The following is a 26146-nucleotide window of genomic DNA, read 5'->3' as shown; positions in this document are numbered from 1 at the left end:
TAACTGTTGCCTGGTGTAAAGGTTCATAAGGTGGACCCTTCAGGGAGTGAAGGACCCGAACCACGTTCCAAGGAGGAGGTTAAGTTTTGACTAGGGACAAGTAATCTCATAACTCCATATTAGTAGGATAGTTCCAATGAGGAGGAAATATCTACTCCTTTCAGTTTAATCCTTTAGTTTAAAGGCAAGACTGAAGGCTGTGTGGTACCTTTGACTGCCGAAATCAAGAGAAGAATTTCTTCCCAAAGATGTACAAGGAACTCCACTGTGGTTGGAACAGTGGAACTGAGGGGTGAGATACCCCTTCCATGACACCAGCCACAAAAGACTGACCAATTAGCTTGGTAGACTGAAGCTGTTGAGCATCTAAGGTGGCCAGCCATCCTTTTGCAACTCGTTGCAAAAAGCCTCCCTGTGAGAGGAGGTACTGGATAGTCTCCAAGTGTGAAGCCAAAGCAAAGCTACGGCTCTGTGGTAGATGTTGGCATGTGGTTGTTTGAGTAGATCAGGTCATTGAGGGAGTTTCCTCAGGGTCTCCGTAAGGAGTTACAGAAGGTCCGGAAACCTTTCTGCATGATGTCACAGCGGAGCTATAAGCATTATTTGCAAGTTCTTGCTTACTTGTGCTAGGTAAAAGACTTTTCTCATAAGGCAGAATGGGGGGAATGCATACATGTCCATGTTCTCCCATTGATGTTGGAATGCATCTTGCCAAAGATCCTGGAGATCTGGGACTGTTGAGCACTACAACAGGAGCCAGTCAGGGAACCCCACAAAGTCAGGACTTGTTGACTACTAAAGGATTCAAAGACCATTCGGAGCCCACTATCTGAGTCGCTCGGCTGAAACTGTCCACAAGAACATTCCACTTGCTCAGAATGAAGTGAGCCAATAGGGACACCAAGTTTCCTTCTGCATATCTGAGTATCTCTATTGCTAGAGGGCACAGCGGCTGCGAAAAGGTACCGCCTTGCTTGTTTAGGTAAGCAACAACTGTGGTGTTGTCGCTCATCAATTTCACAGAGTGCCCTGCCAGGAAATGGTGGAACTGTTTGAGGGCAAGAAAAGTTTATATATTGATACCTTTCTGATTCGGATCACTGGCCAGAGGCGGTGTGGTGCAGCACGTGGGCCCCCCACCTTTTTTTTTACGCTTCTGAAAAGAGCATCAATTCCAGGGGAAGAATGAGAAGATCAATCCTTTTGCAAAGGTTTAGGTCTGTCAGCCACTATCTGAGGTCCGTCCGTTTCTCTTGCCCTATGCGGATTAGTCTCCCTGGAATCGGTAGTCTGATTCCATTGGGATTTAATCCGCCACTGGAGAGATCTCATCCTGAGGCGGCTGTTGGAATCTAAACGTACCAAAGAGGAGAGGTGACCAAGCAGACTCACCCAGCTTTGCAATGGGAGCTCTTCCAGTCTGAGGAAGGGCCGTGTTACCTTCCTAAGACTCTAAGTTCTTTCTCCTGATGGATATGCTTGTGCCTTACGGTGTCCAATAGCATGCCTAGGTGTACCAGTTTTTGAGAGCAGATTAGATGAGAATTCTCGAGGTTTAATATGATCCACAGATCTTGGTAAAACTTTAGAAGCTCACCTCGATGGCAGAGAAGGGTCACCTTCGAGTCTGCCAGAATCAGCCAGTTGTCCAGATATCTTAGGAGATGGATGCCGAGTCTGTGAGCCAAAGCGGACATAGCTGACACAAAGGTGAACACTCTCGTGAAAGCCTGAAGTGCTGTGGAAGGAGCGAAACACAGCACCGTGAACTGGTATAGTTTTGGGTCTAGGAAGAATCTTAAATACTTCCTGGAAGACGGGTGGATTGGGATCTGGAAGTATGTGTCATTCAGATCTAGAGTGCACATGAAGTCTTTCGGTCTGATAGCAAGTCTGATCATGTCAGGAGTCTCCATCGTGAACAGAGTTTGCTGGACAAACTTGTTCCAGAGGGAGATATCGTAGACTGGTCTCCAGCTTCCTTACGCTTTTTCTACAAGAAAGAGTCAACTGTAAAAGCCTGGACCGATCGAGGACCTCTTGGAGAGCACCCTTCTCCAACATGGTTTGGACTTTGCCCCGAAGGGCTGACTCCTTTGCGGATCCCTTTGCATAGGAGTCTGATGGGAGAAGCCCTTGAATCAGTGGTGTGAACGGGATGTGATACCTCGAACGGATCACCTACACCGTCCATGGTTCAGACCCATGGTGAAGCCATCTCTGCCATCTGCTGTTCAAGCATTCCCCCCACAAGTGGACATATAGGAGGTTTGCCTGCCCCGGCTTGCCTATGCCTCCACGGAAGGACTTTTTACCTCGAAAGGGCTGGTTGAGCATCCTGCAACCCTGTTGTTTAGGGTCTCTAGCCTTTTTCATTAGCGGTCTAAGAGCTGGGTTTCTTTGTTGCTGAGGAGGGTAGGGTCTTGAAGTCTAAGGCCCTGTGAATGAGAGAGTCCGTAGTGGACTTTCTCCAATCATGAGCCACCCGCTCAACTTCCTCTGGATTGAATAATGAACTCCCCTCAAAGGGGGCATTCCTGAGCCTTGCTAACTTGGCCTTAGGGAGTTGTTTAAGGAATTTTTCTATTATAGCATCCCGTCTCAAGATGGTGTTGGCCCAATGGTTCACCAGCTGATAAGACAGAAACTCGATGGCCCAAGTGCCTGATAATAGGAAAGTCTCCATAGACTTTCTTATGGAGTGTTTGGACCAGTCCTGAAACCGGACCAATTGTCCCAAAGATCCTAACCAGAAATCAAGCCACGAGGTAGCCTGCATGGTATACCTCACAACCTTTTCCTGGTTCAGGATCTCGGAGGTCTAGAACAAGACAGGCAGTACTGCTAACTTCTTGAAGGGCATGCCCTTCGAGAGTGCAACTATAGAATGGCCTAGGGGCAAGACTACTAGTGGTTTATTGAGGACTTCACAATACCTCCACTGCATGATAAAAGGCAGCGGAAGGGGTTTGGAGTTGGAGCTGGTGGGAAGGGAAGAAGACGAGCCAGTCGCCTGGGACACAGCCTTCTGCTTGACACACTTCAATGCCTTTGACCAGGGCAAAGCTGCACTGGTCTTCAGGGGTCTATGGGTGCCATAAAACTGACAGCTGAGGTATCACATTCTCTTGTATAAATATGAATGAGGCAAGAATATATTTGATGTCTCACAGGGAAAGAAACTAGTTACAAGTGACTCTTATTAATTGGTGTTCCTGTATTTCTTTGGTGATATCTAAATATTTCATCACGAATCCTTATTCTCCTAGGATACCCCCAGACAGTCCGAAATTGGAATGGGGTGATCGAATACTTGTCCTTAGTTCTTCGACGACAACCGAGCAAGCATGATGTGGCGCTCCAGAGCTTGTATGAGTGCTAAGATTAGATTTGAGAAGCCACCTATTCCATCCCTTAACTAGCAAAAGAGTTGGAAGATTTTGGTGTCTTGGAAAATTCAGTCATGTATCAGTCTCTGGGTGTGAGATCCAGGTCGACGAATAGTAAGTGTCCCCCCGAAGCGTTTTGGAAACGTCCCAAGGCATGAGAGAGATGAGGGAGGATGCCCACATCCTGCACAGCAGTGCTCATACCCAGTCTCAGTCTCATACGAGACAGTTCATTGGTACCAGGGCAGTAAGCTCCTATACCTCATACCGAAAACTCTTCCCGGAGTTTGGGTTTTAGTACAACACAGCTCCTCCCGCGAGTCACTGCTTAGGAATCGGTTAAGTCTCAAAAGGCTGCCAGATTGGTAATCCAGTGCTTCAGTGAATTCTTCCTCCTCTTCACAGCAGAATAAGCACAAAAAAGGAACATATGACAGAAATAGGTGAACTACTCACCAGGTGACTTTAAGCCAAAAATCACCTGAAGAACAAACATAATTTCTGACTGTGTACATCCTGATTGCTTGGTTCTGGATCATGTGGTCCCGTATCCCCTGATTTCTGATACTATGTCCTTTTTGAGTAACCTTACTACGGATGATCATAAAGAGTTGAATGAAACTTGTTTACCAGATTTATAAGAGAAAGCTCATAATATTAGAGCAGTAGCTACTACTTTAAACTTATCCAGAAATTTATCCTTGGATGAAAATTTTAAATGCAACATAGTGGCATTATATTTCAGTATTTGCTAATCATTCCAGGCTAGTAAAGTTAAATTTTGAAATGTGTTGGGTCCTTGATTAGTAGTGGTATAAGGAGAGATTTTCAGGGGTTAATATTCTGTTGGAATATTTTATTCAAATGGGTAGGCTTAAGGAAGTGACCAATTTAAATAGTATTTCATAAATTGGTATCTAAAGTTAGGTATAAATTTAATCTGAGACACATAAGAGTTGGTTTACATTACCAGTTGTGATTATCTTTTAGATATTATTTTGAAGAGCAGCTGTTTGTACAATGATTTGGTTGGTACCAAAATTTTAAAAATAAAATTACTTTTAAAACACTTTTGTTTTATAAAATATTCTTATGTTATACCTTATTTACTTTGAGTACCAATATCATCCTAATAGGGTAATGTGATATTCAGCATATGCACTCCAGAAGTTTCATTGAAAGAACAGAAGTCCTTCTCATCAAAAATGGTCACAAAGTCACTATGTTTGTATATTTCAGGTTAGGGAAATTCCATAATGTGCATTTATTAGCAATGGGCTATACTTATGAGCTTAAAATGTTATCCAAGATATTCCAAGCAATTTATTTTAGTTTTCAGGAGTTTACAAAGCAAAACTTCAAAAACATTGATAAAATTAAATCTATTCACACTAGTGAACAGGATTTCTTCCTAAAATTCATTCAGTGGCAATTAATCTCTAATATCAAATTCACTAGTAATTTGGAATGGTTGGCCTATAATACTAAACTCCAGTTATCTTTTTTATATATTATTAAAACACCAACATAATGTAAAAACAATATTCCATCTTATTCTAAACATCTTTCCAATTCAAAAAGAGTATATCCTTAACTATTTCAACTTGCTACCATTGCGACAATTCAAATCCAATGTATTTGCCCTTGCCAAAGTTGCAAAACCAAATTTCTATAAATTCATCCGAGTTCCAATCAAAATCAAGAAAGATCTAGTTCCTGGTCACAGAAAGATGTATATTTCCACTAATACACATGTCCACTCAAAATGCATGAAAGACTAAGAATACCTAAAATTTGAGGATACAAAACTATTAAATCAACAGCAAACTTTTTTGCCATATATCTAAAGAGGGATACTCGACAAAAACATGTGGACCTATACAATAAATAAGAGAAAAATGTGTGACATGATATTTACCTGCATTATCTTTTCTTTATCTAAATTAGGTATAACATGCATCATGTGTTTTATAATATTCATGTTTTCATTGGTTTCACTCTCCATGTACTCATAATGACGAAGGACCTCTTCTACTTTCGGATCTATACCTTCCTCCTGGAAAAGTTACAATTTTTTAATGAACAGGAATCTTTGGTTATACATGTAGTCACATAATAACTTACATCAAAATAAGAGAAATAATTACATTTCTATTTCCTAAAAGGGTATTTTCATGCAATTCCATTAACCATAAAAGTACAGTACTGTAGTCTTATTAAATAGCTGTGGAAATCCTAGTCACTTCAATTTGTATAATTTATGACTGATAAGCTTCAACTAAGAATGCTCTGCTTGGATAAACAAATATTTAATAATAGAATTTATTATTTCAATACTCACCTAAGATTCATATTGAATCTCTCGCAAACCTCGGTTTACATTAACATTTGCCAAACAAATAAAAAAAATTTTGGTTTCTTTCCTTTCAATAGGCTTATGCCTTTAGTATAGCATTGAGACAATTTAGTGGCTAATGGCAATAAGCAGGGCTTGGCTCTTTAATAAGAAATTGGTCGAGAGTTCCTTGAAAAATACTGAATAATTATATGTGCGCATGATCACGATATTGTCATGAAAACAGTTGACAACAAAACCAATATAAAAACAGATGGTCAAAATTAACTCATTCCGGAGTGACTCTCATAACATGATTTTTTTTCATATAACAAGTTGCTTTTTACATGTAAATCGCCTGATGTGTTCTAAGCCCTATGAAAATACATTAAATTTTATAATAAATGTTAAATCAGAATGAAATTTAGAGCCAGATACATTTGAATTCTTCTATATACCTAACCTAACTTAATACCTGTAAATGAAGTAGATACAGTATTAGAACATATAATAATAAATGGAGGATAATACGAAAATACTAGGAAAAGGTGGAACCTTACCTTTCGAGTGAGGCGATGTCCGTAAGAGAAAGTGGAGGCAGAGGAGGAGGGCAAATGGCACAAAACATTAACAAATGGAAGAAAAGATTACCACTTAACTTTACGAAACACATTAACAAATGGCGGAAAACCTTAACACTTAACTTTACGAAACACTTGAAATTTAATTTCTTATTTTTTTTAAATCTTTTTCACTTTACGTTTTGCACCTTCAAAATTTTATACATTTCTTCTCCACTTCCAGTTCTATTTTTTTTTTTTTCGGATGAGTCTGACCTTCACCTTGGCTTACTAATGGCCTCTTTGAAAAATAGCAATCAAAGGAAACTTGTTTATGCTTAATTTTTTAAATGTTCTTGAAATGACTCGGGAAAATGTCATTAAACTGCGCAAGAAAATGACCTGTGTGAACTTTTTCAGGGAATTTCTCTTCAATGAAATCTGCCAATTTATGATACAAAGGTAGCATCTCAGTTTCTGCCATTGATATTATCGAATCGCATGGCTAAGATACAAGAAGATGATAGAAAGGCCTATTTTGTTTTTGTTAATTTCAATGGTCGCCATAGGGAGTGGTTAAATTCTGTTTCTTCTATTGATCGGCATGGCTTAAGAGCCTTGGACTTTGCCTCTGAATCAGGCTGAGAGCAAATCATACGTGAATATACTCACAGGTCTGTTAACTGCTTGAACAAACTAATGCCCCTTGAATTTCAACACTCATGCACATCTCCCTTACCTTTGTATAGCAGAACAACACATGCACACATCCAGTCCAATGGTACCATTAACAAAATAAAACATATATTAAACAATTTCACCAACTATTCAAGTACAGTCACCCCATTCTCGTTTAACATCATGGCCCTCATGCCATCCATACCAGGTGCTTTTCCATTCTCATTTCATTTAGTGCTCTCCTTACTTCTCTTGAAATCTCTCTCTTACTCCCATCTCCCATCACTGGCAGGTCAACACCTGTAACAGCAATTATATCTGCCTCCCTATTATCCTCAATATTCAACACCCTTTAAAAATGTTCAGCCCACCTTTCGATTGGCCCCCTATCCTCTCAACAACCTTCCATTTTCATCTTTCAGTCTCTTTACTTCTGGTTCCACCCCTTTTTACTCTCTTCACTTCTTTCCAAAACTTCTTATCTGTTCATACAAATGACCCAATCCCTAACCCCACCTCCAGTCAGCCAATCTCTTTGCCTAAGCTACCTTACATTTTCATCATTATCATCTCCTCCTACGCCTATTGACGCATAGGGCCTTGGTTAGATTTCGCCAGTCGTCTCTATCATGAGGTTTTAATTCAATACTTCTCCATTCATCATCTCCTACTTTGCGCTTCATAGTCCTCAGCCATGTAAGCCTGGGTCTTCCAACTCTTCTTTCAACAAAATAATGAATAGTTTTAATTAAAAACTGAAATTACAGAGGTCCTGACACTTCACTTACCATTAACAGATACTGTAGTGTGTCACATTACTGTACTAGTAGCAAGTGTCTATTTAGAGGAAAGATAAGTGAAACATTTTTTATTCAGTTTTTATTTTATGGGTAAATGTCGATAAACTGAGCTTCTGGAAAAGAAGCAATATGAACATCAGGTGAGAAAAAAAATAAAATTTTTTATAGAATTCAAACTGTTAGGAAAAATACAAATTACTTAAAATTTGTGATTTGTTCCAACACGGAGTACTTACCTCGAACTACTTTCTTAGGAGACTTATACTTTAGGAGGAAGGAGTGGTTTACAGTTCGGAATATTCGAAACTTCCTGGGGCACACGATATAGATAGGAGGCTAGGTCTAGATTGCCCAGGGAGAGGTAGGAGGGCAGGGAAAGCACGCAAAAGTCTACCTTATGTACAACTCACCTTTAATTATACAGTTATCCAGACATGGTGTGCCTCAACCTCCCACTCTCACATGGAAGGAGGATAGGGACAAGGATGGATATAAGGAAAAAAGGGGGTAGCAAGGAAGGGGTAGTAAGGAGGAACCTGTGTCACTTACGATTACTTCCCACGGGCTACCCGGGCCCCAAACTACTAAACTTGCTGCATAGCTGAAATGACTGGTCTGATGGAGAAGGCATCCAGGGACTTTCTTGTACAGTCCTTGAGGTAATGGGCTGTAAAGGTGGACTGTCTAGCCCAAGTGCCCGCCCATAAGATCTGACCCACTGCCATGTTAGTGTCGAAGGCCAAGGATGTGCTAAGGCCCCTAATATCATGGGGTCTCGGGGTCCCAGGAACTGTAGAGCCATCACTCTCGTAAGCCCTTTTTATAACCTGTCGGAACCAGAAGGATATAGTGTTCTTGGAAACTGCCTTCTTGACTGGACCTGTGGAAACAAACAAACTCTTAACAGCTGGTCTGAGTTTGGACGTCCTACTGAGGTATTTCCTGATAGTCCTTATGGAGCACAAGCGCAGGTCTTCCGGGTTATCCAAATGCGGAATTGCTGGAATGGAGAATTCCTCGAACCTAGGATCCGCAATTGCAGGGTTCTGGGTTTTCGCCACGAACTCTGGCAAGAACTTAAACGTCATGTCCTTTCAACCTTTCGAGTGAGAGACCTCGAAGGACAGTCCATGGAGCTCGCTCACTAGTTTAGCCGAGGCCAGAGCCAATAAGAAGACGGCTTTGAGGGTGAGGTCCTTGTCCAGGATATCTTTGAGCGGTTCAAAAGGGGGCCTCGAGAGGGCCCTGAGGACCTTGGCTACATCCCACTGGGGGACCCTCGAGGAGCGGGGGTCACAAGACTGCTCAAAACTCCTGACGAGCATGGAGATGTGGCGAGAGGTCCCCAGGTTGATGCCCTTGAGTTGGAAAACCTGACCCAATGCCGCCTGGACTCACTTGATGGCTGGGATGAAGACTCCTATGTCATCTCTCAAGTGCACTAGGAAGTCTACGATATTATGGACCAAAGCGTCTAAGGGCCGCAGATTCTGAGTGGCACACCATTTGACAAAAGTTGCCCATTTCGCCTGGTACACCACGCTTGAGGACTTCCGCAGATACCCCGACATCCTGTCCGCAGTTTTGTCCGAGAAGTCTTCCTTCCTTAGCAGGCGCTTGATAACATCCACGCGTGTAGCCTCAGCCCCTGTGGGTTTTCGTGCAACCTTCAGAAGTGAGGCTGACTTAGCAGGTCTTCTCTTGCCAGTGGGGGCCATGGAGGAAGAGTGGCCAGGTCCTGAAGATCAGCGAACCACTCCCTCTCCGGCAACCAGGGAGCTACCAAAGTCATCTTTGTGGAATTGGACTGTCTTAGCCTGTTGAGAACCAGCCTGATGATCCCGAAGGGGGGAAAGGCGTAGACGTCGAGGTTGTCCCATGAGTGCTGGAAGGCGTCCTCGAAGGCTGCTGATACAGGGAGCTTTGCGTTGAGTCTTCTGGCAAACATGTCTATCACTGGGGAGCCCCAACGCCGGAGGACTTCCTGTGCCCCTTGGGGATGAAGGGACCATTCTGACTCTACTACTTGGCCTGTCCTGCTCAGTCCGTCTGCCAAGGCGTTCCTTTTTCCGGGGATGAATCTGGCCGTTATCAGAATGTTGTTCAATTCGGCCCATTCTAGGATCTGAACCGTGAGGCCGCACAACTCCCTTGACCTTAAGCCTCCCTGCTTCATGATGTACGTTGTCGCACATGAGTGCCACCGAGTTCTCCCGGAGGAGACGGGCGAATTTTACCAATGCTCTCTGTACTGCCATGAGCTCCAGAAGATTGATGTGCCGGGTCATTTCCTCCACTGTTTCCTCGAGGAGATGAGCTCCCCACCCGTCCTTCGATGCGTCCTTGAAGAGCAGCATCTCGGGGGAGGGGAGCCGAACGGGATTCCCTTCAACGTGTGGCTCCTGTCGGACCACCAGAGGAGAGTATCCTTGGAGGAAGGGGACACCGGGACTATCTCTTGCGGGGACTCCTCCGCTAACCAGAGGTCCTTCAGGTTCCATTGGATTGGTCTGAGCTTGAGCCTGCCCTGTGGGACCCACTTCTCCAATGAGACCAGGTGACCCACTAACCTCTGCCAATCCTTGGCCCTCACCGGAATGCCCGCTAGGAACGGTCGAATCACCTGGTCCAGGTTGTCCAGCCTCTCCTGGGAGGAGAAGGCTCTCGTCAGCTGGGAGTCCAGGACCATCCCCAGGTACGTCATCCTGGTGGTGGGGACTAACTGTGACTTCTCGAGATTGATCGTGATCCCAAGGTCCTTGCAGAAACTCAACAGGAGTGAGTCTTGATACTTTAAGTCTGCCTCTGAGGCTGAAAGCAGCAACCAGTCGTCGAGGTATCTGATCAGCCTGATGCCTTGCTTGTGTGCCCAGGCCGATACCAGGGCGAAGACTCTTGTCAACAGTTGTGGGGCTGTCGACAGACCAAAGCAGAGGGTCCTGAACTGAAGGGTCTGAGCACCCCACCTTACTCTGGGGAACTTCCTGCTGGAGGGGTGAACGGAAATCTGAAAGTAAGCATCCTTGAGATCCAGGGACATCATGAAATCCCCTTTTCTCAAGGCTGCCATCACCGACTTCGGCGTGTCCATCTTGAAGGGGGTCTCCTTGATGAACTTGTTCAGCGCCGAGAGGTCGATGACTGGCCTCCAACCTCCGGTCGCCTTCTCCACCAGGAAGAGTCTGCTGTAGAAGCCCGGGGACAGCTTGTGCACGGGTTGTAGGGCTCCGTTGTTCAGCATAGCCTCTACTTCTGCTTGCAGGGCTGCTTTCCTCTCCGAGTCCTTGGGCGCCAGCCACTCCGCCTGATGTTCGGGGATCAACGGGGGCGGATCTGACAGGAGGGTAATCCTGTATCCCTCCCTGGGAACTGTCACTGTCCACGGATCTGCTCCGTTGTCCCGCCATGCTTGCCAATATCGTTTGAGGCATACCCCCACCTGAGGCGTGGGAAGGTGTAGGGGGCCTCTCTCCCTATCTCCTTCTAGGGAGACGGTTGGAACGCCCTCTCCTTGACCCAGAGTATTTGGGCCTAAAGGAGGCTTGAGGTTGGGCACCACTCCTCCTGGAGGGCCGAGGAAATTGGTGCCATCCGTGGAAGTTTTTCTCACAGGGGGTTGTCTTGGTAATTGCTGTCTGGGCTCGGCCGTACCCTTCATCTTGCCCGACCCTCCCTACCGTCTCGGCCAATGCTTGAAGGGGGAACACCGTCTCACACCAGACGGGAGAGTTCTTCAGGAACTTTGCTTCTCACTCGGGGAGCCTACGGGGTAACCTATTCAGTACAGTGTCCCTTCTCCTCAGGACCCAGTTAGCCGTCTGAGTAAGGGACTGAAAAGTAAGGAATTTCATAGCCTTACCCCCCCTAGCAGATTAATTCTTGCAGGAGAGCCTGGTTTTCAGGGACTGACAGGTCGTGCGAAAGCTGGAAGCCTGCTAGCGTACACGCCCACCAGTCCAGCCAAGAGGTGAAATTAACGATGTCCTGTGAGGTGTCTTCCATCATGGCAGCCTCCGCTTGCGAGATGACCACCGGTGCGTTTAGGCTACGCTCGTCCGTGTTGCCCTGGTTCAGGGTTGCGACCGCTTCCTCCAATGTGCGGGGCTCTGAGTGTCGACCATCAGGCACATAGAATTTCTTCTGGGTCCTGAGACCCGGCAGGAGCTTGAAGGAACCCTGTGCCCTCAACGAGTTCTTCGGGCCTGACACGAAACGGTCCACGTTCCATTCCCAGGACAACATTGGGTGCCAACGGTAGGGTCAGAGATGGTTTCTGCTGGACAGGATTGTCAACCATCCTGCCCAGACCTGAGAGCCAAGCTTGCTCCGCTGCTGGCTGAGGTTCGTCTAACCTATGGTGACGTCAGATGAGAGCTAACACCTTACGATAAGACGAGACCTCGTCCGGAGAGCACTCGCTTGAGCCCAAAAGTTTATCCACAACCTGTACCTCCACGTCGGAGGCTTCATCGAACACAGAGGGATCCGTGGGCGCAGAGGCATCCCTCCCTCCTGGTTGGGTGCTGGAGTGGCTGCCTCCGTCACCGGTAGAGCCACCGGGGCGGAGGTAGCCGTCATGGGTCTTCCCCCTCCCAGGGTCATTCGAATGGCGCTGGTCGTTGGTCGCGGCAGCGGCGTATCCCGAAACTTGGCCGGACCCGCTGCGACGAAAGGTCCTGGAGTTGAGCCGCTGGGTCTAACCAGCGGGAGTTCCCGACACACGGGTGGAGCCGCTGACTTACTAGGTCGGGGCAACTGAAAGTGTGCCACCGGCTGCACCCGACGAGCGGGCGGAGCCGAAGAAACACTGTGCAAGGGTACGTAAGCGGCTCCAGCAGCCACCGAGGTGGGTACTGGAGCGGCAACCTTCTTGCTAAACTCCCGACGGTGTCGGACTACAGTAATGTACCTCTTCCTCGAGGAAGTCCGCTTCTTGTACCTCCTCCTCAAGGACTTCGACCTCTTCTTGGCCGGCCTGACGTGGGAGCTTGGTCTCCTACTACTGGAACGCTTCCTCTTCCTCCTGGAGTCCCGTCCACTGGAACTGTCCGACGAATAGGAGCTGTAGGAAGAGTAGTCGTCCGAAGAATAGGAGCTTGCTGAGTCGTCCGTTTCGATTACGAGCCTCCTAGGGATCCTTGGTTTGGAAATCGGGGTCGAAGGCTCCATGAAGTCCGGCGGAAGCGTAGCTGATGGCGCCGCCGGTGAGCGGATAGCGGGTCGAGAGGCGAACCATCCTTCGAATTCCTCCTCCTGCCTCATGGGGGACCTGAAAGGCATCCTAGGCACCGTCCACACGATGGCCTTTCTTTGTCCCGACCACCCCCGGAACCCACTGAACCTGAAAAACTGAAAAAAACTGCCCGGGCGCGGGGGTAGGCGCTGATTCGGGCCTCCCCCACACCAGGTCTTCACCTGAGACGGGTCCTGCGGGCACCAGGCCTTCGTCCACTAAACACACTTTTGCCACACTAGCAGACCGCCCCGCCTCGTCTGCGTAGGCCCCTTATCAACAGATTCCCCGACATCAGAGTCATGGGGAACGGCAATGGGTTGTTTCCCCGAAAAAGACTTACCTTGTCCCCTACCCTGGGTAGGGGAAGGTGAAGGAGAACCTCTCTCTGACTGCGCTAAGGCCAACGTTAGCGGCGAAGCAAGGCCCGTCTTCTTCGGAGATTTCTTGGATGCCTCCTTCTTCTTTCTAGAGAACAAGGTCCATTGCACCTCCGGCAAAGACTCGCACTTAGGACACGTGGAGGTCGGGAACACTTATTCCCCCGACACGAGGGGCACAAGGTGTGCGGGTCGACCTCAGGCCTAGAGATCCAGGCTCCGCAAGACTTCCCAGCTTGGGGCCCGGGACAGCGACGCTGGGATTCCATAGTGAAAAGCGAACACGCAAGCGACATAAGAACACAAGGAAAAGGTGAGGAACACAACGGGAACACGTGGTACATAAGGGAAAGGAACACAAGGGAACACGTGGGACACAAGGGATGGAGAACACAAAGGAACATGAGGTACACAAGGTGATCGGACGGGATAAGTGAGAGAGAGCGGCGAGATGTTATCTACGCCGCGACCAGACGCTTACTGGCGAGCTAACAAGCGCGACCTCACGTGCTGGCCCCGGGTCGCCCCAGGGCGAGTATCCTTACGCCCCGGAGCACCCCAACAAGGTAACGGAGAGAGGGGGAACTACACAAAATTCTTGGTTGGTAATTGAGGAGAGCCCAGATCGTCGTAAGAAAGTTGTTCGAGGTAAGTACTCCGTGTTGGAACAATCAAATTTTACATAATGACTGAATCTATAGGCCTATTACTTGACAAGACAGGTGATGGCATAGCGCAAATTATCTTCAAATCAGGCAATTGGCTAGTCGTCATTGGACCAGATTTGTCTCGTGACAAAGACGAAGGAAAAGAAAGAGGGGAATATTGGCAATTTAACAATGATTCCATAACAAATTTTCATCATGCATAGAAACAGAAAAAGATATCTTTTACCATCACAGATAGCCTAACATTACACAAAGGGGCAATCAAAATATCATCAACATTAGTAGAAACTGTTCGGCTACCTCATGGAAAAACGATAATGATTTTAGTAAGACTTCCAAAAGTATCACAAGCATAAATGGGATATTTTAAAATATGAATAGCTATTGATATAACAAATTTGGAAGTAATTTGTATTTTTCCTAGTTTACAAACCTGGAGCTATTTATAGGGGTATACTTTCGGCGTAGCTGAAAGATGAGCCATGATAATTTTAGTGAGGGATAACTACCCCATCCACTGGTTAGTGGGTGGGAGGTGGGATAGACTGGCTATCCCGCTCACTCACACCTCTCGGCTGAGTAACCACTTAGCTTTATGGCAGCACTTCTCGGGGGCCAGGATGGCGGGCCAATTTGTACAAATAGCTCCAGGTTTGTATTCTAGGAAAAATACAAATTACTTCCAAATTTGAAATTTCTTCCGGCGTAAATACAAACCCTCCGCTATTCATAGGGGTGACTTACTCTTAGGAGGGAGGAAGTCCTTATCAACTGGCCTTGGTCATGACCCGGGGTCCTCTCTATTTCGATCTGAGATCGATAGTAGAAGGAACTCTACCCTCGCTAAAATCAAGTGCCGATATAAGGTAATGCAATGATAGCAGCCTGCAGGAGCTTGTGTGTGAGTGGAACTAACAGTGTGGCTTGTCTTTAACATGGGAACTCTAGTACAAAACCTATTGTTCTTAAGACTTATCCAATACCCTCCCTCAACAAGGTATTGGGGACGTAAAGTATTATTCTATACTTAGGAGGCACAAGGGAAATGAGTCTTACCAGCAACAAGGTGAAGTCAGCTATGCTGAGGCTTGCGGAGCTGTTTTCCCCAGAAGGGAGAAGTTGAAAGGAAGAAAGGAGCCAGTCATTCTCACTCATTCACCCCACACTAACCCAGGTAACCTCAGCTCTCAACCCTCTGCTACTTGTCCATCCAGGAGCCTGAGGTGTAACACCATTTGTTGTGCGACCGCCACAGGACCAATGGAAAAGTTCTTTATGTTCCTGTGGGTTATGTCTTTGCAGGTAGTGGGGGGTGAAGGTCGGGGGGGGATTGCATAGCAAACACACCTTGAGGTGATGTCGAGACGTGCAACTACCTGCAAGTTCTTGCAATGAAGGGGAGGAGCCTGTCCTCCCTCCAACTGCCACCAATCTAGTGGGGGTTGGCTGAATAAGACCGATATCTAACCAGTTAGTCAATACAGCTTATGTTTTGAGAGCGAATCTCCTTAGAGATCACCTTCCGGACAGGAGACCGGTCGGCAATTACCAAATGCATCTAACCAACCCCAAGAAGAGATTGAGACGTATCTTCAATCTATTGTTGGATGGGTAATAAGCATAAGTCTACTACGGAGTAGTAACACCGAACTGTGAGCATGACAAGCATAGGGGAGTAGCCCGACTTAAAGTCGTGTCCGGAACTCAGTTGGAGAACGTTGAAAACGTTCATAATGGAGATTCCTCCTTCTTAGGACGAAAACATTGGTACTTCTTTTCCGATCGGTAAACTAGCAAAGTATTGAACGTTCCCTACTAGGGAACAGATATGCTTAAGAGAAGTTTACAGTCAAAGTCATTGTAGGAGACCAGGACTTCCGATCGCGAGAAAGGAAGAAGTTCCTGTAAGAGGCAGAACGTAATTACCGTATGTCTGGTTACAGGAAAGTAGCCAAGTAATGTACTGAACAACCTGGTTTCAGTAAGGGATATAGCTATAAAACTTAATAGAATGGAGTTCTAATTGCAAGATGTATATAGCCCTTATTAGTAGAAAGATCGCTTGAACGCATATGTACTTGCCCATCTGCGCTGGCGCATGCGTATTCTCTGCTTCCAGGAAACGTTTGCAACGAATCCGGTTGTGGGAATTATGTATGTGCGACAAATCGCAACATTATTGCCCAAGGAATTTTTGATTGGTGACTAGCTGTTGTAATTTTTTGAATGAGAGCGCATATGTTCTCAAATCAAATATACAATTACAGAAGCAATCATTTCTCCTTTGGTTTACCCCTCCTCTTTATGGGAGGGGCTAGCCAGCATTCATACACACACAAGGATGTCTAGATCCCTGTGGGCGTGGTTTGAAACGTGCATAAACGTAATGAAAAGCTGCCCACGCTGTTGCTATCGTTCTAAAACGTAAGCTAACACTGCTCCCTAGGGACTAATTGCTTGAGACAATAACCCTGTAAGGGTAGAATATAAGGTCTCAGAAGCCTATCGTGTAAAATGATAAGTCGTTGTACCCGAGGTACAATGATGAGATGTGGCTGACTCAATCAAACGGTACAACCAGAGTTTATGACAATAACCTCATGGTTTTGTCTTGGATAGAGTGCATGCTCCAGGAAGGTTCATGGCCTTTATTAAGTTTTAACAACACCCATTTAAGTTATGTAAAACTTTTCAGGAACAAGTCTCCTGAAAAGGGTGAAGCCTCGTATATGGGGGTTTGCTTCAACAACACCACACATTAGATTGCCATCGACCGCTTACCCGAAGGAGTTGCCATCGAGCGCTTTCTCATTAGTGAGAAAGCTACCGTCTAATACAGGCAAGGCCTGCCAGGGGAAATGGACTAGAATGTAAAAAAAAAAAAAAAAAAAAAAAAAAAAAAAATTTCATTCCCCGCTAGTTTCTGTCCCGCCAGTTGAGGGTTTCTCGATGACGAGAAAGTATCACAAGCCACCTGCTAACCCAACTACTCGAAGTGGGAGGATGGAGGGAAGATGACGGTGGTTCGTTCGAAATCAAAAGGATCCGTGCAGGCAAGACCAGCCTAGCGGACATAGTAATCAGCCGGGAGTGTAGAGTGACATAACAAGTCACGCTATGCGGGAAGACCCATCCCGTCAGGGGTGGGGGAGGTCAAGCATAGAATTTTTAGAAAAAACTCAGGATCGCAGTAAACGAAAGATTCGGGGCGACAAGAACCTAGGGATTCTAAATTCACTTTGTGAATTCCTTTCTCACAGCACTGAGGGATCCGGAATTTATTTCGCACAACCCTAGGGGATTGTTGGGACGAGAATCAGCAAGAACTCTGTCGCTGATTCCTGATGTTATCTTTAGGAATCGTGTCGTGTGAACCCACCGGGGTCCACGCAACCAGAAACATGATCAGAACTCAAAGGGTCTGGGCGTTGTCGCATGGGCGACTGCTCTCTCTGAGGCGATGGAGGCCTATGAGACAGGAGAGATTGACGGGTGTCTCTCCTTGCAGGAGAGTTACCTTCTGCAGCCCAAAAAGGGAGATAGTACTTCGTCCGAGGACAAGGTAACCAGCGAAGCAAGGCAAGTTTGGTTCCGCGAGGATGGCAAACCACGAGAACCTTCTCTCGACTGAGACGTGGGAACGTCAAGCGCTAACGCTTGGCGATTGTCGAGCGACGCTGTTCTGTCTCATGACGCTACGCAACAAAGAGCTGGGTCCAGAGGTGGAAGCCACGTGGGGGAGCAACAGAGGGTCGTGAACCACGATCGCGAGCTCGGCCAGAACTCACGTAGCGAGGAACCTCGTCGCTAACTCCTGTTGGATAGGAAACAAGAAGTGGGCTGCACAAGCCTGAGGATTCGACATAGCACAGATTGCACTTGTAGAGTTGGTCGCGTGCGCAGAGATGGTCGCGCTAGTGCGAACACTCCGCGCGACGAGAGTCCGAAAACTCTCTGTCATAAGAGTAAAACTCTTGATGACGATGGTCGCGCGCGCAAACACTCCGCGCGACGAGTCCAATGACTGTCATAAGAGTAAAACTCTTGATGACAATGGTAGGTCGGGCACGCGCGAACACTACGCGTGGCATGAGTCCAAAGACTTTCTGTCATAAGAGTAAAACTCTTGATGACGAGGGTCACGAGAACCAGAAGGTTCAGCGAGATCGCGTGAACCCCAAGAGGTCTCGCGAAGAGGAGAGAAGTCCCCGCTAAGAGAAACGGAAGATTCAGCGTAGCGCTGGCCGCGCAAGCGTGAACGCTCTACGCAACGAGAGTCCGAAGACTCTCTGTCATAAGAGCAAAACTCTTGATGACAATAGCATTCGGCACGAGAGCCTACAGGCTCAGCGAAACCGATGATACGAGACCCTGAAGGGTCAACGTAACGGGAAAACCGCAGTCTCCCTACCACGAGACCCCAAAGGATTAGCGTAACCTGTATTGCGAGACCCCAAAGGGATAGTGCAACGGGAAACCGAAGTTTCCTTGTCACGAAACACCGAAAGGTTAGACTGACTGATGGTACAAGAGCCCGAAGGTTCAGCGTAACCATCTTTACGAGAGCCCAAAGGCTCAGCATAAATGAAACCCAAAGGTTCCAAGACACGTGAACTCGAAAGTCCAGCGCGACGGAGGCCTGAAGGACTCCTAAGGTCAAGAGAACCCGCAGGATCAACACGAGAGCCCAAAGGCTCACGATCACCATGAGGTGAACCAACAGGTTCAAAAAGACGTCTCCTCCTTGCACGAGGAGGAGAACGTCTAGGATGGAGAGGGGTCACAAACCCTTCCAAACTACAATCCTCTGGAGAGGAACACAGAGCAGACTCCGCCCGAGGGGGAGACTGATACAGCTCTAAAGATACCTCCTCCACAAGGGAGGTTTTTTCTCCCAAAGGGGGAACGTCGCTTAAGACAAGGCTCTCGCTCCGCCCCTAAAGGAGAACCATAACCGTAAGGGGGACCACCGATGCCCAGAGGCGGTTTTCTCTCGAGAACAAGAGACTCGTTCCCCGTAAGGGGAAACCTGCTTTGCAGAAAGCTCTGCCACCGCCCCTAGTGGATCAGCAAACTCCTCGGTGTCGGAAACAGACTTAAGGCCTGACCGACGGGCTGCAGCGCCTGCGACAACCAGCAGCTCTTAACAAAAAAGATGAGCAAAAGTTTTCTCTCGCGAACGAGAGGAAAGTTCTCCCGAGGGAGGACATCGCCTAAGACAAGCTTTCTCCAGCTCTATGTGAAAAAGCGTGGGCGTAATAATCTCTCTCGCGAACGAGAGAGAAGTTCCCTCCGAAGGAGGAACAAGCTTTGGACTTGCTTTTCCCCAGCTCAAGGGGAAGAAGCAGATCTCATTGAGCTGTCAGCAATTCTTCACGAAAGAGGGAAGTTTGCTGAACGGATGAAGTAGGGAAGCTCTTTCAGAAGGGGGGGGGGGGGGGGGGCAGCCCAACTCTGGGGAAGGTTGCCACTCCCTCGTAAGGGAGATTCTCCAACCGCTAGAGGTGAACCTCCAGGCAGCACTCTATGCTTCCCATCAACAAGCCTTGTTCATGTTGAAGGTCAGCAACGAGTGCTACCTCGTAAGGTGGGCAACTCATGAACTGCCAGAGGAAGCGCAGGACATTGACCGGAGCGGCCGAAGCTATCGGCCTTGCTTTCTACGTCGCTGCTATCTGTTAAAAAAGGAAATAAAAGTTGTGATGAATTACAATTCATAACTTCGCTGCATAATATGAACCATTCGGGGGAATAAGTCACCTTCCTTGTAAGAGAATTCCTCGAATGGGAGTGGAACTGTTATAAACTTTAACTCAAGTGCTGAAACAAACACACGGGAGTGTTGAGGAGCTGCTGCACCCATGTAGGGGGGAAGGCAAGGTAGGGGAGTAGGAGTATCAACACAATGAAAACTCCCCTACGGCGGAGATCGCCTGTAATTAAAGTTACAAGTATTCAATAACATAAGAGTATGTTTCGATATATATTTCTATATACGCACATATATGTATAAGATAAAACCACACACAAAAGAAAAACTAAACAAAAAAAGCAATCAAGGCAAGTCTTTGCAGGAGAGAGAGGCAGCATGTCCGTCCTCTACCGAGCCATAAAGTAAAGAGGTTACTCAGCCGAGAGGTGTGAGTGAGCAGGGTAGCCAGTCTATCCCACCTACCTCCACTAACTAGCGGATGGGGTAGGTATCCCTCACTAAAATTATCATGGCTTGTCTTTCAGCTACGCCGAAAGTATACCCCTATAAATAGCAGAGGGTTTGTATTTACGCCAGAACAATCAGTAATTACAACAAAATTAAAAATAACTCTAACCATACTGAATAGTTCTATCAAAAAACAAAACAATTATTCAAAAAGGCTATAACACAAACTCGCTTACCTGCAATATCCATTTGTGCTGCAGTATCCTTTCTATGCTAACCCTTTTTTCTGGATCTACTTGTAACATCTTTCTTATAAGATCTTCGCAATCTGTAAATAATTGATAAAACTATTCAATATTACATATTGTATTCAACAATATATTTCCAAAAAAACATTTAACAGTACTTCAAACAAAACCGGTCAAATCATACCTGAAGTCATGAAGAAAGGTACCCTGAACTTCCCAGATACTACTAAAGCTCGTAGATTTTGTAACGTTGAGGCATCAAAGGGCAAATATCCACAAACTAATACATATAGGATTACCCCTAAACTCTGAAAAACAAATTTCAATGTTGACAAAAATTCATTACCAGGTTAAATTGAAAATGTCATTCAGTGTCAGAATGCTAAATAACAATCAAAATATCACAAAAATTTTCAAGGTATTATCATTATTACCATTACAATATTGAAATCTTCATGATTATCAACATTACCTCTACTCTTATTACCATCAACTAACCACTGATACATCTTCAGTGAAAGCACACAAAATTACAATAATTACCATTATCATAATTACCAGACTACCAAGTAAGGTCTTTGACCAAGACAAAAGTGTAGCTGTAGCAATTGAGACATGACAGGAAAAGTACCCATATAAAAATAATTGCTGTAGCCTAAAGCTGAGAAGAGATTCCATACAGTATTGCCATACTAGTTACGCTATAAAAAGTACACTTGGGACAAATGAAGGAGACTCCATCTCATTTGAAAATCAATATAAATGATACAGAGACAATTTTACCTTTTAAATGGTTGTACCAATCCACAAGTAAACTTTATCATTTGCTCATTATTGAAAAGTCTTGTAAGGACTTGGACATTACGAATGATGGCAAGGAAAGAAAGGAGGTAGGATGTGTGACAATGTTGTTACAAGACCTGAATGCTAGTTATCATGACCAATGGTGTTGGAATTGACTATGGAATTTAATATAAGGCACTTAATCGAGTTTGAATCAAGCAATGTATTGTGGTTAGTAAAATGACAACCAATGTAATTGACTAGGAACATTGAAAGCCTCTATAACTTACACTTGAATGTTGTTTATTTTTTTTTTTTTTGAGATGCTATGAAGTAGACAGTTTTTTTTTTGTTCAGTTTCTATTGTGAATGTGTACATTTATGCAACAATTATAACATTACTGACAGTACTTTATAATTTTCTTTTACTTTATTAAATGAATAAATTTTACTTCTACAAATTATTGATCAAGATATTTGTAACTTCAAATATTTACTTCAAATCGAAGCATGGGACTAAATTAATTTATCTGTATCGTCAAAATTTCAATCATGAAAGCTTCATATACCATGACATTGTTGCAATGAGTTTGCAACACATGGCTATTTATGATATTCACATGTCGATAAAACACGACTTTAATATACAGTACGTAGGGTAAATACTAGCCACGAATGGGACTTAATATTGAATTTTAATCTTGGGAATATATATCCACTGAAAATTCTTTCATGATAACACTTCGGTCTGGGCAAAAACCTGAACCTTTGCCTCTGAGTTGAAACAATCCACAGCAGTAGACTACCAATGAACCATCAAGAAATATAATTCAATTCCAAGTCCACTGTACATGTATGTATGTACACTTCTGTATCTTTTAGCACAATGACAGTAATTAAGGGTATATTTACAGGCCTGGATCTCTTATTTTCCTTGGAATACCATACCTGCAGAAGGGGCTCATCTACGATGTCCGCAGATAATGAGAGCCAACTGTATCCAATACTTTATTATTAGAAAATATACCACAGCCAATAGTACTGAAAAATTAGTCATTCCTTACCCAGATATCAACTTTGGGCCCATCATATTCCTTCCCTTCAAAGAGCTCTGGTGCTGCATAAGGTGGGGAGCCACACCACGTGGATAACAAAATGCCAGGTGTGTAAAAGTTGCTGAACCCAAAATCTACAAAGAAACAGAAATTACTGATTATGATAAATAAAATGCTCCTGACTACAAATATCAAGCAATTCACTAAAGTCACTCTGCCTATCATAACAATACACTTTTTGTACACTCTAATTTGCAGAACAGTTTGAAAGTATAATTTATGTTAGTTTGTAATATTCTCTGAGGAGTTTGTTCCTCAGTGCTCATTCCAAGTTTCTATTAGATATATGGTAAATATTTAATCACTAGCCTTCAATACTTACTGTAGAGAATTCAGTTTCAGTTGAAATTACAAATAAAATAATGAAAATGTTAAAGAGGAAGGATTTGTTTTTTTCATTTTATTTGTAATTGTTTATTTTTTGAAATTTAATTCCATGGAAGTGATTCTGAATGTGTGAATTTTTAAATAAAACACTTGTAAAATTTAAACAAAAAATTTTAGAAGTAAGCCGCAAGTTAGGAAGTCAGTTGGAATCACAAGCTCACGGAGGCAACTCCAAGAATGTCACTCTTGTAAATTGTTCAACCTTATTTGCAGTCATTGACTGTTTTAACTAATTATACAGAAGTGCATTTGCAACATGCTACTGCCCCAATCAGTGTTTGTAAGTGCCCTGTACTTGTCTGAATAAAGTTGTCTTAAGTTCAGCATCTTATGTCTCAGTTGGAAACTCAAATGGACTAGCGTGGAAGTGCTTGAACGCCATAACCGTTGTTCAAGTACAATATCTGGATAATTGTTAGCCTACCTTCTAACTCGGAACCTGAAACTATGGGGAATTGAAAATTACACAGTGATTCTGCCATAAAAATAAATAATATTCAATCGTGATCTACAAGAATTCACTACACTTACTAAATATAATTTTCTCTTTTAGTTCTACTGTTCATTTCATCTTATGGTTTATATAGCTCTGTACATGCTTATAAACACCTCATCCATGTCCTCTACCAGTACCAAACTACAGAATCTTCATATTTTTTTATATGTACATGTTTACAAGATGAAAGAAGCTGTAACAGGAACTATTAGTAACTAAGATAAGAAAAGATACCCTATGATAAACAATATCATTTTGAAAATTGCCAATAATTACCAACATTCTTCCTGTTGCTTTTACTCTTTCTCGACATGAAAGATTTTTTCTTCTACATACAATCAATTGCAAATACTGTATGTTGTTAATTTAAAAGTGTAACTAATGCTAACTGACAAATTTTGCTATGTATATTGATGATAATTTTCAGGTGTTATATAGAGTACAATAATGTGCTTCTATCTGTTCAAGTTACTCATAATTGAAACATTTAACATCAATCCGAGATGAATGATAATATTAAAAAGGATGGGGGTCTTGGATAAATTAGGTTATGGAAGGTTATACGGTATTAGTTAGTATATACTGTATCCATATACTGTACAATATTGCATTCCAAACATTAATTTAGATATATGTGTTCAGCTTGATTTAATCCACTCCAATTTCTTATATTTTGTATTCTAGTGGGACCATTACTCAATCTATCTAGTACAGTAACAGTAACAGTCCAGTCAGAGAGGTGTCATTATTAAAAAATTGCTTATTTTCCAAAATGTTATTTTCATTAGTAAAATAAATTTTTGAATATACTTACCCGATGATCATGTAGCTGTCAACTCCGTTGCCCGACAGAAATCTACGGTCGGGATACGCCAGCGATCGCTATCCAGGTGGGGGTGTACACAACAGCGCCATCTGTGAGTAGGTACTCAAGTACTTCTTGTCAACAAGAACTCAATTTTCTCCTCGGTCCACTGGTTCTCTATGGGGAGGAAGGGCGGGTTCTTTAATTCATGATCATCGGGTAAGTATATTCAAAAATTTATTTTACTAATGAAAATAACATTTTTCAATATTAATCTTACCCGATGATCATGTAGCTGATTCACACCCAGGGTGGTGGGTGGAGACCAGCATACATGTTAACAAAGAAGCTAAGTATCCCGTATTTCATTTTGTCAGTTATTCAAAATAACAAACATAAAATAAATAAGTACCTGGTAAGGAAGTCGACTTGAACTATTACTCTGCCTTTTTTAAGTACGTCTTCCTTACTGAGCCTAGCGGTCCTCTTAGGATGCTGAACGACTCCTAGGTGCTGAAGTATAAAGGGCTGCAACCCATACTAAAGGACCTCATCACAACCTCTAACCTAGGCGCTTCTCAAGAAAGAATTTGACCACCCGCCAAATCAACCAGGATGCGGAAGGCTTCTTAGCCGACCGTACAACCAAAAGAACAACAATAAAAAGTATTCAAGAGAAAGGTTAAAAAGGTTATGGGATTATGGGAATGTAGTGGCTGAGCCCTCACCTACTACTGCACTCGCTGCTACGAATGGTCCCAGGGTGTAGCAGTTCTCGTAAAGAGACTGGACATCTTTGAGATAGAATGATGCGAACACTGACTTGCTTCTCCAATAGGTTGCATCCATAACACTCTGCAGAGAACGGTTCTGTTTGAAGGCCACTGAAGTAGCAACAGCTCTCACTTCATGTGTCCTTACCTTCAGCAAAGCAAGGTCTTCTTCCTTCAGATGAGAATGTGCTTCTCTAATCAGAAGCCTGATGTAGTAAGAAACTGCGTTCTTAGACATCGGTAGAGAAGGCTTCTTGATAGCACACCATAAAGCTTCTGATTGTCCTCGTAATGGCTTTGACCTTCTTAAATAGTACCTAAGAGCTCTAACTGGGCAAAGTACTCTCTCTAGTTCGTTCCCCACCAAGTTGGACAGGCTTGGGATCTCGAACGACTTAGGCCAAGGACGGGAAGGAAGCTCGTTTTTAGCCAAAAAACCGAGCTGCAAGGAACATGTAGCCGTTTCAGATGTGAAACCTATGTTCCTGCTGAAGGCGTGGATCTCACTTACTCTTTTAGCTGTTGCTAAGCACACGAGGAAAAGAGTTTTTAATGCGAGGTCCTTAAAAGAGGCTGATTGGAGCGGTTCAAATCTTGATGACATTAGGAACCTTAAAACCACGTCTAGATTCCAGCCTGGAGTGGACAACCGACGTTCCTTTGAGGTCTCAAAAGACCTAAGGAGGTCCTGTAGATCTTTGTTGGTGGAAAGATCCAAGCCTCTGTGGCGGAATACCGCTGCCAACATACTTCTGTAACCCTTGATCGTAGGAGCTGATAGGGATCTTACGTTCCTTAGATGTAACAGGAAGTCAGCAATCTGGGTTACAGTGGTACTGGTTGAGGAAACTGCATTGGCCTTGCACCAGCTTCGGAAGATTTCCCATTTAGACTGATAGACTCTGAGAGTGGATGTCCTCCTTGCTCTGGCAATCGCTCTGGCTGCCTCCTTCGAAAAGCCTCTAGCTCTTGAGAGTCTTTCGATAGTCTGAAGGCAGTCAGACGAAGAGCGTGGAGGTTTGGGTGTACCTTCTTTACGTGAGGTTGACGCAGAAGGTCCACTCTTAGAGGAAGAGTCCTGGGAACGTCGACTAGCCATTGCAGTACCTCGGTGAACCATTCTCTCGCGGGCCAGAGGGGAGCAACCAACGTCAGCCGTGTCCCTTTGTGAGAGGCGAACTTCTGAAGTACCCTGTTGACAATCTTGAACGGCGGGAACGCATACAGGTCGAGATGGGACCAATCCAGCAGAAAGGCATCCACGTGAACTGCTGCTGGGTCTGGAATCGGAGAACAATACATCGGGAGCCTCTTGGTCATCGAGGTAGCGAATAGA

At 44.6% G+C, this 26146-nt stretch overlaps 1 protein-coding gene across 1 annotated transcript in view; it reads right to left on the bottom strand.

The window, feature by feature from the left end:
• Window positions 1-26146, bottom strand: part of LOC137618147 (serine/threonine-protein kinase SIK3 homolog) — a 267259-nt gene that overhangs the window by 143628 nt on the left and 97485 nt on the right. Inside the window, exons 4-7 of the mRNA XM_068348177.1 lie at window positions 22299-22423; window positions 20636-20759; window positions 20440-20531; window positions 5308-5445 (exon numbers count right to left, since the gene is read on the bottom strand). Coding sequence (XP_068204278.1) covers window positions 5308-5445; window positions 20440-20531; window positions 20636-20759; window positions 22299-22423 — 479 coding nt within the window. The remainder of the gene's footprint in view (window positions 1-5307; window positions 5446-20439; window positions 20532-20635; window positions 20760-22298; window positions 22424-26146) is intronic.

This window comes from Palaemon carinicauda, chromosome 24 (assembly GCF_036898095.1).
Source record: "Palaemon carinicauda isolate YSFRI2023 chromosome 24, ASM3689809v2, whole genome shotgun sequence".
In the NCBI taxonomy this organism is placed as follows: Eukaryota; Metazoa; Arthropoda; class Malacostraca; order Decapoda; family Palaemonidae; genus Palaemon; species Palaemon carinicauda.
This window is presented reverse-complemented; position numbering and strand designations above follow the sequence as displayed.